At 36.7% G+C, this 19,721-nt stretch overlaps 1 protein-coding gene across 2 annotated transcripts; it reads right to left on the reverse strand.

Moving 5' to 3' along the window:
• Nucleotides 1-7,008: 7,008 nt before the first annotated feature.
• On the reverse strand, nt 7,009-10,973 carry LOC121265943 (BAG family molecular chaperone regulator 2-like). Of its 2 annotated transcripts, none has more exons than XM_041169601.1 (4): nt 10,540-10,965; nt 9,701-9,957; nt 7,582-7,728; nt 7,009-7,365 (listed from the first exon to the last, which is right to left on the reverse strand). In XM_041169601.1, the coding sequence occupies exons 1-4, from the start codon at nt 10,763-10,765 to the stop codon at nt 7,225-7,227; spliced, it is 771 nt and encodes a 256-aa protein (XP_041025535.1). In that variant the 5' UTR covers nt 10,766-10,965; the 3' UTR covers nt 7,009-7,224. The 2 variants fall into 2 exon arrangements, with proteins under 2 accessions (XP_041025535.1, XP_041025536.1); XM_041169602.1 differs by having other exon boundaries at nt 7,308-7,535; nt 10,540-10,973.
• Between the last annotated feature and the right edge of the window lie 8,748 nt (nt 10,974-19,721).

A 19,721-nucleotide genomic window follows, 5' to 3' on the forward strand; every position in this document is an offset into this window, starting at 1 on the left:
ATATTAGATGTGGGGGCGGGGGGGGAGCTTTTCTAAATCTCGCGATTTCTTTTGAATTTTTTCTGACCCGCCAATCTCAATCAGAATTGGCGCCGCCGGTGGGAAAAAATAGAGATAGAATTACGGGATTACCCTTTAATTATGATTTTGCAAATTCTGCTGTTCGGCTCAAAAGAGCCAACCCATACCATTTTAGCCATTTTTTTTTTCTTTTTTGGTTGTCTATCATCCTGATGTGATTAAGGTTATCTAAAAGGTGATTATTTGTAAATAATAATAAAAATAATAATAAACTATTTATAAATAGTAATAAAATAGTCTAATCTAACTATCATCCCTATTTGCAGTAAGTTCATAGAATGGATCACCATAGATTGCCATCCCACAATAATAAGTGGTTAAGTTTTGCAATTTTGCATTCATATGATCTTTGTTTCACATGAATTAATTGATATCCAGTATCTATTGTAAGGAGATTTTTCCTTCTTTGTTTTCGCGAGCTTGAGAACAACAACTAAGAGAATAAGAACTATGGGTAGGCTTCTCTGGATGCAACCTGCATGAGGGAACGTGCTATAGGAGATGCGACTCATTTACCTGGAGACCCCTCGAGTAGTGTCAACCCTTGAGTGATTGTTCATGTAATGGGCATAATGTACGATGAACCTTCGATCCTCTAACATGAAGGGTATCAACGAACCATTAAGGATGCTAGCGGGGTGAGAAAAATTAAAAACCATGTCGCATTAATGGTACCACTACTCGAGCTACACGCCACATTAATTACGCCGTCGTAGAGCCATGTCTCATTAAATGACTTTGATAAAAGAAACAATACGAATGACACATACTCCATGAGGGCAGACACGACCTGTCTCCCAGACTTATGGTATAAGTAGCAAGTCTCAGATACGAGAAAACCTTCTTTGATCCATAGACTATTTCACTTATTTACAAACTTCCAAGAGAATTTACTAATTTTAGCATTGGAAACTCCCAGGCTCCAAGGTTGTTCTCTCCTAGTTGTCTCCATTCCTATCTTTTGTAAGCTCAAATTCTGAAAATTTGAATTGCTGGAACCTGATTCGAAGGTGTGCAATACACAACGTTAACATTTACCATCTCCATAAATTATAAGTAATGTTTACGACAAGGATAACATAACAAAGCAAAATGAAAAGAGGTGTTTTGGAATCCTTTACATTTTCACTACGATGATTTTACAGTATATAGGTCGCTTGATATAGACCTTAGTACATATTGTGTGTAATATGAAAAATGAAATAAATGATTACAATTCAGTTACACCAGCTGTCCAAATAACCGAATACAAGATCAAGAAAATATTCTTGAAGCTTCTGCTACTGAGATGGATTGTCTAGATCACTAGCTAAGTCATATTGCTTGTGTGGTGCACCTGTGTAGCTTGTGTTAGTATGCCCCCTCGAGTCCACTGGGTATCACCACAATGAGACTCATCCTTAGTGTGGTAAATCTGTCTGCAACTAAAAGTTTGGTGAATATATCAGCCAATTGGTCTTTGCTACTGTAAAAAGAGACCCAAAGTGTTTTTGTAGCTACCTTATCTCTTACAAAGTGAAAGTTAATATCCATGTGCGATAGTGATACACTGGGTTGGCAGTTAGATACGTTGCACCCGGAATATCACACCATAAAATAGGAGAATGAGACAGTGAAAAATCAAATTATTTAATAAGAGTTTGCAACTAGATTAAGTCAGTAGTAGCATTTGCTAACGATTTGTATTTGGCCTCAGTGCTTAATCAGGCCACTGTGTGCCGTTTACGATAGCTCCACGAAATAAGATGACGTCCTAAAAAGATGCAAAAGCTTCATATGGATTGTCTATCTCTGGACAGCTAGCCCAGTTTGCATCCAAGTAAGCATGAAGGGAGAAATTTGATTGGTATGGGAAGAAAAAACCATGGTTTATGGACTATTTAAGGTAATGAAGGATACGTTTAACTGATATCTAGTTGTTGAGCTTGGGTTGATGCATTAATTGATATATTTTGTTCGCTGAGAATGAGATGTCTGGTCTGGTCAATGAGAGGTATTGCAAGCTGCCGACTACACTTCAAAAAAGCATGACATTACCAAAGGAGGGGGAATCAAATTTTGATAATTTGGTGGAGGTTGACATCGGTGAGGAGATGGGATTAGCTTCAAGCATGTTGGTTTTTCTTAGGATGTCATTGATGTATTTTTTTTTTTTTTTTTGTAGACATGAGAATTCCATCAGACACATAATTAAGCTCTAACTAAAGAAAATATAATAGACATCCTAAATCAGTGACTGGAAAAACTTATCTAAGATCAGTTATCAGAGTATCAATAGCTGTTGAGGAGGAAGAAGTGATTACCATGTCTTCCACGTAGACGAGAATGAAGATGTAAAGGCCATTTTTGTGGATGATAAATAGTGAGGGATCTCCCTGTGAAGCTGAAAAATCAGAACTCAGCTGTGTGAACCACGCACAAGGTGACTGGTTAAGGCCGTAAATGGCTTTGTTGAGCTTGCACACAAAGTCAGGTTGGTGTGAGTCAACAAATCCTGGAGGCTATTGCATGAACACGATCTCAGTGAGGTCGCCATGGAGAAATGCATTATTGATGTTGATTTGTCATAGTGGCCAACCATGAGAAATTGCAATTAAAAGAACCAACCGAATTGTAGATGGCTTGACTACATGACTAAACGTTTCCGTGTAATAAACTCCAAGTTGTTGGTGAAATCCCTTTGCAACGAGCCATGCCTTCCGATAGAGCCGTTGGCACATAATTTGGTCCTGAAGACCCAACTGCAATCAACAAGGTTAGGAGCACAATAAGGTGGAACCAGTGTCCACGTATTAGTCTTAACGAGAACATCGAACTCATGAGACATGGCTTTGCGTCATTCAATGAATTTTGAAGCTACAATGAAGGACGATGGTTCATTGGGAACAATTGCAATGGAGATGAGGTAGTGGAAAGTTGTGTATGGAACTGTGCCATCAGTAAATTGATGAGGCTTTGATGAATTTGTGTGAGACCGAGTTATGATCTGAGGGAGAGGAAGAAGTAAGAATGGTTGGGGTTGAATAGTTTGATCGAGGTGAGAGGAAGAAGAAGAAGTGTTAGAGGATATAATAGGGGAAATGGGATTAGAATGGGTTGGGCCTTGTGAGATGGGGGAGTGTTCTGGGCCGCGTGAAGTAGAAGAGTTTGAAGGAGCTAGAGGATCATTAGTTGAGCCACGAAAGGATGATGGGCATGGGCCTAGTATAGAATGAGGAAAAATAGGAAGTGATGTAGTGGGTGAGATGGGTTGAGTAGGAGCAGAAAATTGATTAGGATAAGGAAAAATTTGCTCTGCAAATGTTACATCTCGTGAGATGCATAAGCATTTATTTTTAAAGTTGAGACACTTGTACCCTTTATGTGAAGGGTTGTAACTAAGGAATATGTAAGGAATGGATCGAAAATGCAACTTATGGCAATTGTAGGGTCACAAATTTGGCCAACATAAGCATCCAAAAATTTTAAGAAATGTGTAATCAGGTGGTTTATGATAAACCATGAAATATTGGGATTTGTGTTTGAGAACAGGTGTGGGGAGTGAATTGATTAAATATGTTGCGATTTGAAAAACATCATCCCAAAATGAGAGGGGGAGTGATGCTTGGGAGAGAAGTGTGAGTCCAGTCTCCACTATGTGCCTGTATTTGCGTTCTACAAGCCTGTTTTGTTGGTGAATATGGGGACAAAAGAAACAATGAGAAATGCCAAGTGTTTTACATGATGAGATTAGATGATGAAATTCACCTCCAGCATCAGTTTGTATGGCTATGATTTTTGTGTTGAAGAATCTTTTAGCAAATTTGATAAAAGAAGTGAATAATTGAAACACATCATATTTAAATTTAATAGGAAATAGCCAAGTAAATCTAATAAAGTGATCCACAATAGACAAGTAATATTGAAAACCATTTATTAAAATTAAAAGGGTTGGCCCCATACATCAACCCAAACAAGTTCAAGAGGCTTTTCGGTTCTAGTTGTGCTATGTGAGGATGGAAGTTGTGTGTTTTGGCTAAGGGCCAATTAGGACAAGAGAAAGCATGATCACTTGGGAAAAATGGCAAACAATTGGTGTGCACTATACATGAGACCAGATCAAGTGAAGGATGGCCCAAACGCTTGTGCCATTAATTGAGAGGGACTCTTTCACCGATATGAACAGACGGCGTGGAAGGAGTCAACGGAGGTGGGAACTGGTAGAGGCCATCACGAAGAGGTTCGCTGATAAGGAGCATCCTTGTCAACTTGTCCTTAACGAGTAAATGGGTGGAATGGAATTCAAAGAAACAAGAATTGTCAATGCAAAATTGTGATACGGAAACAAGATTTTTTCTAATTAAAGGAACGTGAAGCAAGTTACAAAGACTAAAGAAAGAAGAATGAGTTTATAAGGAAGATTCACCAATATTATTGATGGGTAATCCAGTTCCATTTCCCACTCAAATCTGCTTAGGTCCACTATAAGGTTTCGATGAGATGTTAAAGTGAGAAAGGTCGTGGGTCATATGAAGTGTGGTTGCAGAGTCAGGGTACCATGAGGGATTAGGTATGGCTGAGGGAGTAGTGTAGTTGGCTGAGAAAGAACTGGGAGGGGGAGGGGGTTCGAACTGATAGGTGTGATCAAATTAGTAATGACACTGGAGGGCAATGTGACCACGTTTATTACAAACTTGGCATGTTTGTCGGTTTGAGTTGTAATGTTGAGAGTTTGATTGAGGGGATGATGGGAAACAACCTCTGTTTTAAGAAAACTTGTTTCTGCCTCGGTTAAAACGGTTACCACGGTAAGGTGGTTTGCCTCTTTGGTCACGGGAGCTTCTAGAGGTTAAATTTCCAGAAGGCTCAAAGGGATTTATGGTGGAGCTGTTACAAGAGATTTGAGACATGCGACTTTCTTGGATGAGAAGAAGTTGATAAAGTTCATGGGAAGTGATTGGGTCTGTTCAAGTAGTTACATATGTGATAAAGGATTTGTAGGAGGGGCTAAGTCCATTTAAAAGATAGGTTACAAACTCCTTATTTGAGAGAGGATTACCAATGACTGCTAGAGTATCAGAAAGAATGTAGACTTTATTGAAATAATCTGAGATGGATTTGTCACCATGAGATAGGTTTGTGAGTTGGAATCTGATATGAAATTCTTTGGCCTGAGAGTGGGACCTAAACATGGACTCGAGGGCCAGCCAAAGTTCACAGGAGGTGGTTGCAGAAACTACATGGCCAATGACCGATTCTGTAAGGGAAGAGAAAAGAATGCTAAGTATCAACTAGTCTGTATGATGCCAAGAAAGCTAATCTGGGTTTGGTTTTGTGGGAGAATCGGAGGTGGTGGAAAGGGTAGGAGGAGGAGCAATTTGAGTGCCATCAATGTATGAAAAAAGATCATGGCCTCTAAGATAGGCAGAAATTTGAACACGCCATAAAAGATAATTGTCTGGGTTAAGTCATATTGTGACTATATGAGAAAATGAAGAGGAAATATAAGTGGTTGGGGGGGGGGGGGGGGGGAGAGAGTGTAGAGAGGTTTGTAGATTCGATGGCCATGGTGAGGATGAGGAAGATGGAGTAAGAGACTACTAGTCAGTAGCTCTGATGTCGTAACAGAACAGAGCAAAAGGAAAAGAGGTATTCTGGAATCCTTTGCATTTCCACTACGACGATTTTACAGTATATAGGTCGCTTTATATAGACCTTAGTACAAATTATGTGTAATACGAAAAATGAAATAAAGGAATACAATTCGTCCAAATAACCGAATACAAAATGAAGAAAATATTCTCGAAGCTTCTGCCGCTGAGATGGATTTGTCCATATCACTGGCTAGTCATATTGCTTGTGTGGTTCACCTGTGTAGCTTGTGTTAATAAAGAACAATAACCATTTCTGAACAGAGAAACCCGACTGGACAATCTTTAGCTTGGAAACCTTTGATGCGAGTTTAATGATTTTCAAAAGCAATTGCAATTTTCTCACTATAATAAGACACAAATGTCCCTGAATTGTGCATGCTGTAATAAAGTCCTCCAAACAAGAGCATTGGGCTACTGGGGACACGGGGCCATGCACAGATACCATGCATTAGTTAACCAATCCACGTGGCATGTCACTCTAGTGTTGACCAAGTGGCATGGTAATACCACGCAGCACTTTCACATCAGCCCATGCACGAGCCCCCTCTTACCATGTATCCAACATTTTAATTTAGAAAATGTTAGTTACAAGTCTAAATTTTGTATAAATCTTTTATAAAAATATGAATTTCATGAATAAAAAGTAAATTTTTACATTTTTTTTTTATTGCAGAATCTACTTTTTTTTTATAAAAAAGATTACACGAGATTTATACATTTAAAACTTATATATATTATTTATCTTCAATTTGTATATATATATATATATATATATATATATATATATGCTTGTTTCACCTTTCCTGACGTACTCAACAGATCAACCATGAAGCCCTATTGTTCTTTTTGATTGGTACAATGCCATATATATTCCTCTTTCATCCTCTAAAAACTAGTATTTCCACAATGACTTCAAGCATGAAACACCCCAGCAAAACTTATCGTATGTCACAAACCAATCTCTTTCCAAATCCTTGAAAAGCTGAACTGCTTCTTTAGCAAACCCATTGAAAACCAACCCAACTATCAAGGAAGTCCAAGAAACGACATTCCTTTTGCGCCTCTGTAATGCTATTCCCACGCTTTGCATAGAAGTTCAAGAGGGACTATTAGCCGAATAAGTTCCCCATTAAAAGCCACACTACTAATTCATGTACTGTGCTTCAGTATTCTGAATGCTTAATACAGTCATAATCAAATGAATAAATGATACTAATCTGCTTAAGAAAATGATAATTTGCTTGATCGATTTGTGCACAATCTTCCTCAGACTTAAAAGAATCTGAGTTTGGAGAAAATCTCAACTATGTATTATGGCAACCAATGCTTATTGGCAAAGTTCATGGGGGGATCGAGGGGATGGAGGGGCTATAAGTACAAGTAGCGTAGCAAGTATAGCTCGCTCATATTCCTCTCCAGGTAACTACATTTTCCAATGAAATCACAAAGACACAGAAAATTAAAAAAAAAAAAAAAAAAAAAAAGGATGGGGGTGGGGAGAGATGAGAGATCAATCAAAAAATTCCCATTGAGGTGTGGTGGGAGGAGGATCAAAGGTCTCCCACTTTGTTGTGACAATTACAGGCTTTATTCTCGCATTTGATATCTTCAGCGCATCAAGACTTTCAACACACTTCTGCACCCTCTTCCCCTGCAAATTGATTGTCATTCTATGAATCACAACGATTAAAACAGTGCACTTTTGGCAACACTGTGAAAAGATCACACCATGCACCACCATCATATCAATATAGCATGAAGCAAGCAAGTCTGTGGCTGAGCTACAAGCTGGCTCGATAAAAACCGAGTCTCTCTACAAGCCTGACAATTGACATAGCAAAAGTTGGTTTGCAAAACAATATAGTACCTGCAAATTCTTCTGAGCAGAAGCATCTCCTTCTGCAGAAATCATATCTAGTTTGATTGCTTGTCTCATAAGCATCTCAGTTAATGTCGTGATTTGAACTTCCGCCACCTTAACCCCATTTGAAATAGATTTTTCAATGGTAGAGACCTATATATTGAAGAGGGAAAATAGTTGAATGGTAATTAATTACCAAATTATTTTCTTCATACTATTGGAAGGAAAACAGTCAGTCAGTCTCCATCCGGCATATTTCACGCAAGAAAAATGCTAAATGTACTTAAGAAAAACTAATAAAAAATTTACTTCTTTATATGTTAGTTATTGATATATTGAAAATCATAAAATTTAAAATTTAAAATTTAAATTTAAAAAAAAAAACTAATAAAATGAGTCTTGTAAATAAAACTGTAAGTACATGTTGAACTACTCTTCCATGCAATTATGAAATTGTGACGTTTAGAAATATATATATTTAGCCCAAGGAAAAGAAAAATCTATACACTTAACACCATATTCTGATCATTAATAAAGACTGAGATTAGGAGTTAAACAAAATAAGCTTATGTGCATTTTTGGAATGAAAAATGTTGAACTTAATACAAATCTTACTACAAAATTTTTACAACCTTTGCGTGATCAGGGACGCATCGCCAATGTAATAAATATTGTTTAAGTTACCTTTTTTTTTATTATAACGTTTGATTAGTGACACATAAGTTTGTAAAGGCTATGTTGCGGAGAAAAATGATTAGTGCAAGTCTAGAACGTGTAAACTCACTGTAGATTCTTTGAAAAAAAATGAACTTCACCATAAAAAATGGTTTTTTTTTAAATGATTATAGAGAGATTGTACGCACTAAACTTGTACATAAGATTACTCTAATTACACTTAAATTGTTGTCTAATAAGATGTTACATTTTCAACTATCTCAAAACTTGAAATGAGACGAAAGAGATTAATGAAGATGATGTTTATCATTGTTCAAATATCACGTCAAATCATCACTTTAACAAAAAAAAAATGAAAATAATTTAGTTATAAAGGAATTATACAAAAATAATATTACCAATTGATGTGGATTTATGTGATTCATCAAATTATAAAGTTATTTTTATTGTAAAGTAGATTTAACGGGTCAGATGAATTTACGTCACTTTATGAAATTATTTTTGTGTAATAATTTTTTAGATGTAACAATATTTTAAAAAAATTGAAGTTCAGAATCTATCTAGAATATTGCCCTTCTTCAAAATTCACGCAACCAACTCATCATGGACGGCTAACCCATTGAAAAACATTACAATACTCAATAACTAGTATTGATATGGCCCCTTAGAAAATATAAAAGAGGCCATTCATGTGCTACAAGGAATAGGAACATTTACCTTGAACAATTTTTATTACTCGCACGCAGTCCAGCCAAGATAGTTAGTTAGGTGCATTAAAGAATCACACAAAATTTCTCAAAAAAAGAAAAAAGAAAAAATCACACAAATTAAAGAATAGAAAAACCAGAGACACCGACAAATAACAACGACAACATCAAAATAATATCAAACAGTTATATGGTGGTCCAGGACCATCTGAACTTTACAAAAAGTGCTATGCAGAAACAAGAGGGGGGCCCACCTGACTGATGTTTCACTCTTTTTATTATAATTATAATTGGAATCCAACGAGGCAACTCCCCTACACTGGCCGTGGAACCTCCTCCTCTGCCCGATTGTTCCCTTCCCCTACCCCAAATGAATGTCCTGGGCCCCACTCGCATACCCAAGTTGTTGGTCAAGATTCTAACCCCTCATTATTATGGCAGACCCACACGATCACCCTCAGGCCAGCTGTCCGATCTTGACACAGTCACTGTACAAACCATCCGACGGCTGGGTATTTTTTAATTGAATTTTTTAATTTATTTAATATAAAAATTTAAAAGAATTATAATGATTAGATGAGTTGAAAAAAAAATATTAAAATAATAACGTATTAGTTTTTGGCATGCAGTTATCAAAGATGATTTCACTGGTTAATTTGTACATGTTGATATTCTGCTAAAACATCCAAAAAAGGTTAAAAAAAAAAAAAAAAATGAGGTTGAGAATTGAGAAATATGATCACCTGCTCAGCAAGCTTATCGACTTCCAAGGAAACGTCGGAGATGGCGCGGTGGGCGCTCTGGATCTTGGCATTCCTGCGCGTCTCGATGAATCTGCGCTCGATGCTCGACGGGTCCTCCATCAGTATCACCTTGGACCGGTCTTTCACCCCGCACATGTCCAAGTACTCCCCGTTCTCTCGCTCTTTTCCTCTGAATATCACCCGCTGTTCTCCCGGCTGTAAACCCGTCTCTCCCGTCAGTAGCTTCTTCAACTCCCCTGCCATTCAACCAACCCGGCCCGGCCCCAACCACCAGCACAAAAACAAAGGAACATATAATGTCTGATCGATTTTACCCTTTTTCGCCTTCCAATTAAAAATACCGTAAATTGTCTTCCTTCATTATAGTCGAACGAGTGTACGTGAGTACTACGTAGTGGGGTCATTTCAACATGAATTTTCCTCCAAAACAGTGAATTAATAATTAAACATCATTGAAATTAAGGTGAGAGGTTGTTCGAAATTAATTTACGTTATTATTTTGGTAATCATCATTGTTTATAGGTTAAGAATGGTGGTTGTACTTGTACCTAGTTAGCTAATTGTTTGTTTTGCCAATAACACAAAAGAGAAACATGAGTAGATCTTAGAAGAACCATGCAACCAACAACTTAGTAGTAATTAATCGTAAAAAAGTTCATACCTAACGTCCTACTTTTCTTTCCTGCCATCATTAACTGAACTAGGAAAATAGCGCATTGGCATTTTTTTCTTCTATTTTCTCAGCAGCCAAACAGAATATAATGATCATGTTGAGATTAGACAGAGTTTATAATAAAGATAGATCTAGCTCATCTTACCAAACGTGGCCTGAGAATTGACCGAGATCTCATGCCGGAGTGCACCGTAAACCACTCGAAGCCGTATATTCGGAGCGGAAACATCCTTAATATCGCTTCTTTTCTGTACCAACATTCCTCCGGGTCTCATCTCCCACTCGACTGCTTCTTCTCTGGATGTAGACGACGCCGCCACGGTTGAGCTCTCACTCATTTTACCATACCCATTGGACCTTTTCTTCATCATGATCACGTGCGTACGTCCAAGCAACCAATTAAAGATGTCCGGCCGGAGACTAAAATTCCTGGAAGAGTACTGTGTTTTTGAGAGTACTGTTATACTTGGGGAAACGAAGGAAAGTATCTCTAAGGCATAAATTGTGTGTGCGCGTGTGGGGAGAGGGTGTTTTCTGCCGACACAAACACAATGTAACGTGAGAGTGTTGGGTTTTATACTGTAAAGAAATGAGCTGTTTCAAAGGGCCGGGGAAGAAAATGCACTTTGATTGGAAACACCCGCGGAAAATGACTAGAAAATGTTTGGACAAATGGGAAGCTCGCCACGTGTGGTGTCTGTGAGATTGATTGTGGTGACAGCTAAGAAGTAAGAAGAGAGAAGTTGCCGACAGCGTAAGAAAGCATCCGAGAGAAGCGGAACCCAAGGTTTGCTTCCTGCTTAGTGCTACTTGCACACGTGGAGGCTATAGATTGGGTGGTGACAGTGTAGGCCATTGTAACGAGATGGGGATGGATGCTTCTGCTTGTAGCTCCATTAATTACTGGTAGTAGATTAGTCTAGAAATGAACAAACAAGGTTTAGCAATGAAGTGAATTGTGGCCTACATCAACATGTTGATGTGATTTAATTCATGAGATGGAGAGTTTTGAGTTCCGATAGGATCAACACAACCATTAGATGGAATAGAAGAAGTCATCGGATCAGACGGAGGGTGTTGGAAAGGTCTAGCAAGCTATGTCTTTATGATGATCATCATGAGGGAAAGCATAATGTTGCTTAGAGTTATGATTTTGTGAGCTAAGAATGGATAATTAAGGCTTAACAACTTGCGGTTAGCATGGACAAATCAAAACTGATTTGCGTACTCTCTGACCTGATCAATGGGTAAGTTTACTTTAACAATGTGGGTGTGTTTAGGGAGAGATACTTAAGGTTTTAACAGTCTGAAGTTAGTGTGTGTGTATATATATATATATATGCATTGTTAAGTCAAAAACTAATTAGCCTATAGTTGACTTCTACCATGGGGTGCTTGGTCAACTGTATATCTTTTCTCTCTCTCTCTCTCTAAATTACCATATTTTTAATAAATCGGCCACCTTCCTCAAGAGTAGTTGATCTTTGCAAAGTTTATTTTATAATATAGTTATTCTATTTTCATGTCGGTATGCAGAATACAATATTCATATCACTTACATGGTAAAACCAAGCATAGATAAAAAAAACTTAGATAAATGATATTTGTAATTGTGGAGTATGCAAACGCTGCTTAATTATTTTGAAAAAATTGAGTAAATACAGGACTCACATAAAAAATTTAATTTTTCAATAGTTAACCACACTCTTTTTTAAAAGAATTACACGGCACTTACGCATTCTACAACTGTATCTAATATTACTCAAAAATTTATTTATTAGGCGTGTAAGTACTTTATTATGTGTTATTCATACCGACTTATAAATGAAATCTTCTTTTATAATATAATAAGTACTACAAACTTGCACAATCAAGTAAAGATCAAATGCTTGTTTATGGTTAACAAAACACAAATTTTGTTCATTACTATAAGCGAGAATTCACTGACTGGCAGTAATAATGGAAGATCGATCAAAGTTTACAAAAATTAAGTTGTTTCATATATAGATCATCACTCACACCCACGTATGTACATACCTATAGGTGTGGTGGGAGGTCAATTTTTAACAAACTTGCCCCTTTAAACCTATCTATTAAAAGTCTTCATCATCTGAAAGAAAATCCATGCAAAACTTTCGGAAGCAAATTACAAAAGCTACTATCGATACATTGGAGGACTTAGAAGGAAAACATGAAAGCGAAGAGATCATACATTATACAGATCGATGGGACACTACACACACACACACACATATATATATATTGGCCGACTACTGCATGACAAAGATATATATATGTCGACGATGATCATTGATCACAACTTGATTAGAAAAGATGTAAAGATAAATAAATAAATAAATAAATAAATAAAGCTTTTGCCATAGCTTTTACACCAACTAACTTGATTTGTTTCATGGTCCAAGTTTCACATGCACTACGTCACTTTTCAGATATTCTAAGAAAATTTATATTTTTCATTCTTATATTATAATTCTATTTTTATAATATAAAATAATGAGAAGAAGATCAACCGTTTTAAAGTATCTCATTATGTGGAAATATCGATAGCATGAAAGATTTTCACATGATCAATCAACATAAAAAGTAGACGTTGTACTTTGACTTACATTTATTGGTAGAATGAATCTCACGTAGAATTGTATATATATGATCTACTTATACGCACAATTTCGTTTGCATTTAAAATCTACTTTAACTCATTTTATTTCATCATTATAATTTTTTTAAATTTTCACATAAAATATAATAAACAGATCAACTTTTTTAAATCTCAAAACAAATTTTCTAAATTTTTACATAAAATATAATAAATAATTTAACTTTTATTCTATTATTTATAAATTATCTCAATTCATCTCAACTCATCTCTAAATCTAAAATACTCGCGAAAATTTAGTGGAACAACTCCGCCCAATCATACATGTATATGTACGTGGCATGCATCTGGGTGTGTGAAATGATGAACTGATGATCGTGTAATTCCAAATTAGAAGCTTTGAGAGCGAAATGGAATGAAGCCGGCCCACCCCAAGGGCAGAACTTGATGACTTTGGTGGCATGACACGATGATCAACATTCTTATTTTTTTTCTTTCTGATGATACCTATTTCAGATGAGATGAGATGAGGTGAAATGATATATTTTATTAAAAATTAAATAAAATATTATTAAAATAAAATATTTTAATATTATTTTTATTTTAAAATTTAACAAAATTAAATTGTTTATGATATTTTGTGTGGAAGTTTAGAAAAATTATAATGATGAGATGAGATGATTTTATATATCCAAACCGGACTTTAGGCTCTCGGAAAGCGTTTCATATCATCTTATTTCATCATAATTTTATTAAATTTCTATATAAAATATAATAAACAATTCAATTTTTTCAAATATCAATTTAATGATTACAAATTTTAAAATAATAATAATATTAAAAAATAATATTTAAATAATATTTTTTTTACTTTCATCTTTTATCTATCTACGAGCATCCCTATCCGGATGCCTAAAGTACTGTTATCTCTAAAATTTAGAGATGAAATTTAGAGAAACTTGAAAAGGCGCCTCCCATCCCATTCCCTAAATTAGGGATTTGTTTTAGGGGATCCACAATCGTTCCCCATATTTGAGGAACCACTGTACATCCCTAATCGCCCGAACCCGAAATCTATTGCCGTTGGTCCCGCGTGTTCCTCTCTTCCTCTCGATTGCCCTCGTTCGTGGAGGAGGCCCTCTCTCGCCCCGTTTGCCACCATTGACGGTGTCTTCTCTTCATCGACTCCACAGGAATGTAAGTTATCTCTTCTCTGTGAACCCGCGCCCTCTTCTTCTCTCCATGGATGGACTCTGTCCTCTCTCGCACAAATTGAACAAACTGAGCCTCTTTCCTATGGCGAATATGATATATTTTCGAGTTTTATTGACAAAAATTATTGTATTTATCAGTTTTGCCACTTGAAATCCGAGAACCTTAGATTTCAATTACTACTCTAGGATATGAATATTCATGGATCAGTGACCCATATTCATTGGATTTAGAATGCATGTATCTGCCATGGTTTTCATAGTTCCTGGATTTATTGACTTCTTAGTTGTATTTCATCAATCGACTTGCTTCTATATACAAACCCTGCATTTTATTGGGTGCTCTACGGTTTGAATAGACAATTTTTGCTATGTATCATTCACGGCACAGTCAATGCATTTGTCTGCCATGGATGAATCTCAGACATTGCTCTTAAATTAGTGCTTTGTCCATTTATGTGGAGTGTTGTGCATCATTTGGCCATTAATTCCTGAAGCTGAATGCGTATGAAAACATTGAATTTATGTTATGGCCCGACTCCTTTTCCCTCTGAATCATTTACCATAATCCAGTTGGTTGTCATCAAAGCTAGTCATGCTGTCCAATGAGACCTGATCAAATGGTCTTTTTTTTTTTTTATTACTATTACTATCATTATGTCATTACCAGCTTTGAGCTCACTTGTTGGTTCATGTATTTTATTTGAAACACAAACGGGTGATGGACAACAGGACATAATGCTATAATGTGAAAAACTTTGTTCGATGTTAGGATACATATGGCTATATATGTTTGGTTTGTGCTTTTTTGTCCCCAATAATCCATATAATGGAGACAAACATGTTGAGTATTATTAAACTTTAATGGTTTAACAACACATACGAAGGTTTTATGTCCATACAAAGCCACCTTGTGCTCTCTGTCGTCCTCTGATCACCACACATACAAAGCCATTTTTTTCATGAACAAAGCCACATTGTTCATGGGAAATAGGTATCATTTTTTTCAAACAATGATGTTTGGCTTACTTAATTGTGAGCTGCATAGATTTGAAATATGCCAAATTCACCTATCTATTTCTCATGAAAAGTTGGAGGAGAATATTATAATGATATTAACAAACAGTATATGTGCTTTGTGCATCATATATATGCTAGTCCATATATGTGATCTCTCAAGAATGTGATCAGATGCTTTATTTTGTAGAATCTGATCTTTCAACTATCATTAGAAACTTTCCCTTTCCTGTTAGCATATACTTTCTTCAATATTTAATCCTACCTCATATCAGTTATTTAATCTTTGTTTGTGGCATGTGTTTGCTGGTTTGAGCTACTGTTATCTCTTTAATTATTGTTCCCATGGACTAAGCTCTGTTGGTTTGACAAAGTTAAAATCTGTTTTTATGTTCTTATACACTTTGCATGCTGTTTAGTATTGGATTTTCCTTCTCTAACCCCTCAGCTGTGAATTTGTCTGTGCTATTGGGACCTTTGCAGTGTTTAGTACTGATGAATAATTATTACTTGTGGGGGAGGGAGGGGGCTTCATGTCTACTGTTAGGCTATGATGATGGTGTTTAGTGGGATAATTCATAAGTGTTAGTGGGCCCCATTGAGATGGCGGGGTAATCCTCACCCGAATGATCATATTGCAGTTTGTAATAGTTTTCACAAAAGGTACGTGGGGTTTGGGTAAGGTTTTGCAGCCATTTGATGTTGGGCTCCTCTCTCACACATGATGTAAATTCTGTAACCCATTCTGAGCCACATTTATAACACACAAGTGTTTAGGGAAGTGGATGGGAATGCTCTTATTTTCACGTTTTTAAACTAATTTTGTTATTGGATCTGAGTTGTCTTAACCCCTCGGCTGTGATGATGAGACAATCCGAACATGGTGATGGAACACTTTGGCACACACCTCCATGGCATGGTAACCCGGATGACCAATAAATAGTGGCAACCGGTTGTTGCAACCATGCAAGGGAGGGTGCCAAGTGTGTCGTCATACGTTGCCATAGGATTCCTGAGCCAGCTACAAAAATCACTTGCAAATGTAGTTCTTAATTTTCTAACAAGTGTATCACATATTTTATGTTTACAAATTTTTAGAGATGAACTCAGGAGAGCATAGAAATATGTTCTTCACCAGCCTCCTGACTCAGGAGCATGAACTTGACCACATTTATGTTGGTCAAGGTGAACAACATCCCGTGACTTTGGATGACTCTCCACCCCCGCCCCAAGTAGAGCCTCCCCCCTCTCAAAGAAAATCAGCCAGGGGTGCAAACTTCACCCCCGAAGAAGACAAGCTACTTGTCTCCGCATGGCTGAATAGTAGCATTGATGCCATCTAAGGAACGAACCAAAAACACGCCCAACTTCAGGAAAAAGTTAGTCAATACTTCAATGATTATAAAGAAAGTACAAATGAGCGGAGTGTTGGGTCCTTAATACATCGGTGATCTGCCATTTAAAAGGCGACGAACAAATTTTGTGCTAAACTCACCCAAGTTGAAGGGCTAAATCAAAGTGGCATGACTGAACAAGACAAGGTATAAGCATCCACGTTATTATTATTTATATGCGTTATGTTTCCTTTATCTTTAATGGGTTGGTTAATTATTTGATTTTCATTTTGAATTGGAAGTTTGACAAAGCGAAGGTAATGTACCAATCGCTTGAGAAAACGGCCTTTCAGTTCGAGCATTGTTGGCAGCTATTGAAAGACCAGCCGAAATGGAATCAACGTTGCACAAAGGACGGGACAAAGCGAAGGTCGACGATGTCCCCTACATATTCACGCACATCAATAGTGGCAACTAATTCACCCATTGATTCAGTGGGTGGTATAGAGGGCGAGAATCTGGAAACTAATGATGCCATCGAATTAGATAGGCCAATAGGGAGAAAAACTGAGAAAGGAAAACGTAAGGTCCAAGGCAGAGCCTCGCTGAGCTTGTGGAGCTCAGCAAGAAAATGTATACTCTCCTAGATGAGTCACGTGCTCAGGAGAAAGAATTTTTTTAACTCAAGGCTGAGAAGATGGCATATGAATGAGAAATAGAGGAAAATAAAAGTAGACAAGAGGACGAGAGACTGAGATTGGAGGCGGAGAAACTGGAAATCGCCCGATTGGAGAGAGAGGAGCGCATAATGTTGCTCGATGTGAGTACGTTAAATGAAATTCAGCAGGTATATTTCCAGCAACTTCAAAGAGAGATATTGGCGCGACGCAATGCATCCTCAGATTGAGACATTTATTTTTTTTGTAACTAAACATTTATTCAGTATTAAAGGTGATGTATATTATGAACCACTCGTTTGTGGCACTTTTCTGTGTTTATTGTATTATATAATTAGTACGTTTGCAAAGTTTTATTAAGAAGATAGATCCCGTGATCGTCGAATTTAAGTCATCCATGGATAGATGTTGCTTGATTACAACTCAACATTACAAATTCTTAAACTATTACAGATAATGAAAATATTACAATAACTTAAACTGCATTTTCTTGAACCAAACATGTTTTTTGGAATGGAAATTCTAGAAACTTGAAATACACCGTCGCTACTAATGATAAAATAGAGACTCCAACGCAACCTTCTCTTCTATTGTTGGAAATGAATTGCCAGTGATGTTCAATTAAATCTGCTTGTAGTTGATGATGTGCCGAGCTGTCTCTAATTTCATGATGGCGCTGAATAAAGTTCATAAACTCATTTGTTGGATTGCGCGACAATTCTGGAATATCATCATCAAGTTGATCATACTCCATGTTCAGACCCTGACTATCATCACGCTCGTCCTTAATGATCATGTTATGTAGAATAACACATGTTTTCATTATATTTGTTAAGTCCTTGACTTTGAATAATCGGGAAGGTCCACGAACGATTGCAAATCGTTGTTGAAGTACCCCGAAGGCACGCTCGACATCTTTTCTTGCAGATTCTTGTGCTGGGGTAAAGTTTTTCTTCTTATTCCCTTGGGGTGATGGAATCGTCTTCACAAACGTTGGCTACTTGGGATAAATACCATCAGCATGGTAGTATCCCCATAGTGTAGTCGTTGCTATTGATTGTGTAATTGACTGGTGGAGCACGCCCTTGGGCAAGTTCCTTGAAAATAAAAGATCTCTCTAGCACATTAATATAGTTATGTGAACCGGGCATACCAAAAAATGCATGCCATATCCAGAGATCATATTAAACAACTGCTTCTAAAATAATAGTTGGTTCACAGATGTGGCCAGAGTATATACATTTCCAGGCGGCGGGACAATTTTTCCACTTCCAATACATGCAATCAATTCTTCCCAACATTCTTGGGAATCCCCATTGTTCACCAACCACGAGCAATCGAGCAATATCATTAGCATTTGGGGACCGCAAATATTCATCTGAAAAAACAGTTACGATTGTCTTGCAAAATGTTTTAAGGCTCTCTATTGCTGTGCTTTCTCCAATACGTATGTATTAATCCATAAAATCTCCAATAACCTCATAGACCAGCATTCTAAATGCTGCGGTTATCTTTTGCATAGAAGATAAATCGAGTCTTCCGGCATTATCTTTTCTCTGGACGAAGTAGGGCTCTTAAGCCTCTACCTCATTTAGAATACGAAGAAATAAGGCACGACTCATCCGAAATCTCCTTCGAAATAGATTGGAAGGATATACTGGATTTTCTGCAAAATAATCGCGGAAAAGGCGCTCGTGCCCTTGAATATGATCACATCGAATAAACTTACGACGTTGGCGATTGCCACGATGTCTCGATGACTCTCCATTAGCCTCGGCATTAATAACAACATCTAATTTATCATCAGATGACAAGTATGTAAGCAATTTTCGAAAGAAAGAATGAGCCATTTGATGAAAGGAGTTGGAGATGAGACTTCGGTTTACTTGAGAATGTGAATGCAAGCAGAATGCGTATTTATAGAGGAAAAAATTACTGTTACATATAAGACACAAAATGTTACCGTTGGAGAAAAGACAAAAAAAGTTACCGTTAGGGAAAAGACAAAAAAGTTATCGTTGGAGAAGAGACAAAAAAAGTTACCGTTGGAGAAGAGACAAAAAAAGTTACCGTTGTATAAATGATAAAACATGTGTACTAATCATGGCGAATTCAAAATGTTACCGTTGTACTATTTTGCAAAATATTTTATCATCAATACGCGGGAAATGCACATATTTAAAAAAATTATTATTTTTAATACCAATGTTGAATTGAAAAATAATATTGTATCTGGAAAAAAAAATCGTATAAGTATTTATAAAATGTGATCTTTGAAAATAAGAGAACAAGACAAAAGAGTCAGTGGTGAAAAATGGAAATGGAAGTGAGAGAAAAAAAGAATAAAAAAAGAATAGAAGAATATTATTTTAATAGAATAGAGAAATGATAGGGAATGAGATGTAAAAGGTTTTTTGAAGACGAGTAAAATTTAGGATAAAATTATAGGGAATGTCTTTTTTAGCTAAAAT

Source organism: Juglans microcarpa x Juglans regia, chromosome 5D (assembly GCF_004785595.1).
Source record: "Juglans microcarpa x Juglans regia isolate MS1-56 chromosome 5D, Jm3101_v1.0, whole genome shotgun sequence".
Classification (NCBI taxonomy): Eukaryota; Viridiplantae; Streptophyta; class Magnoliopsida; order Fagales; family Juglandaceae; genus Juglans; species Juglans microcarpa x Juglans regia.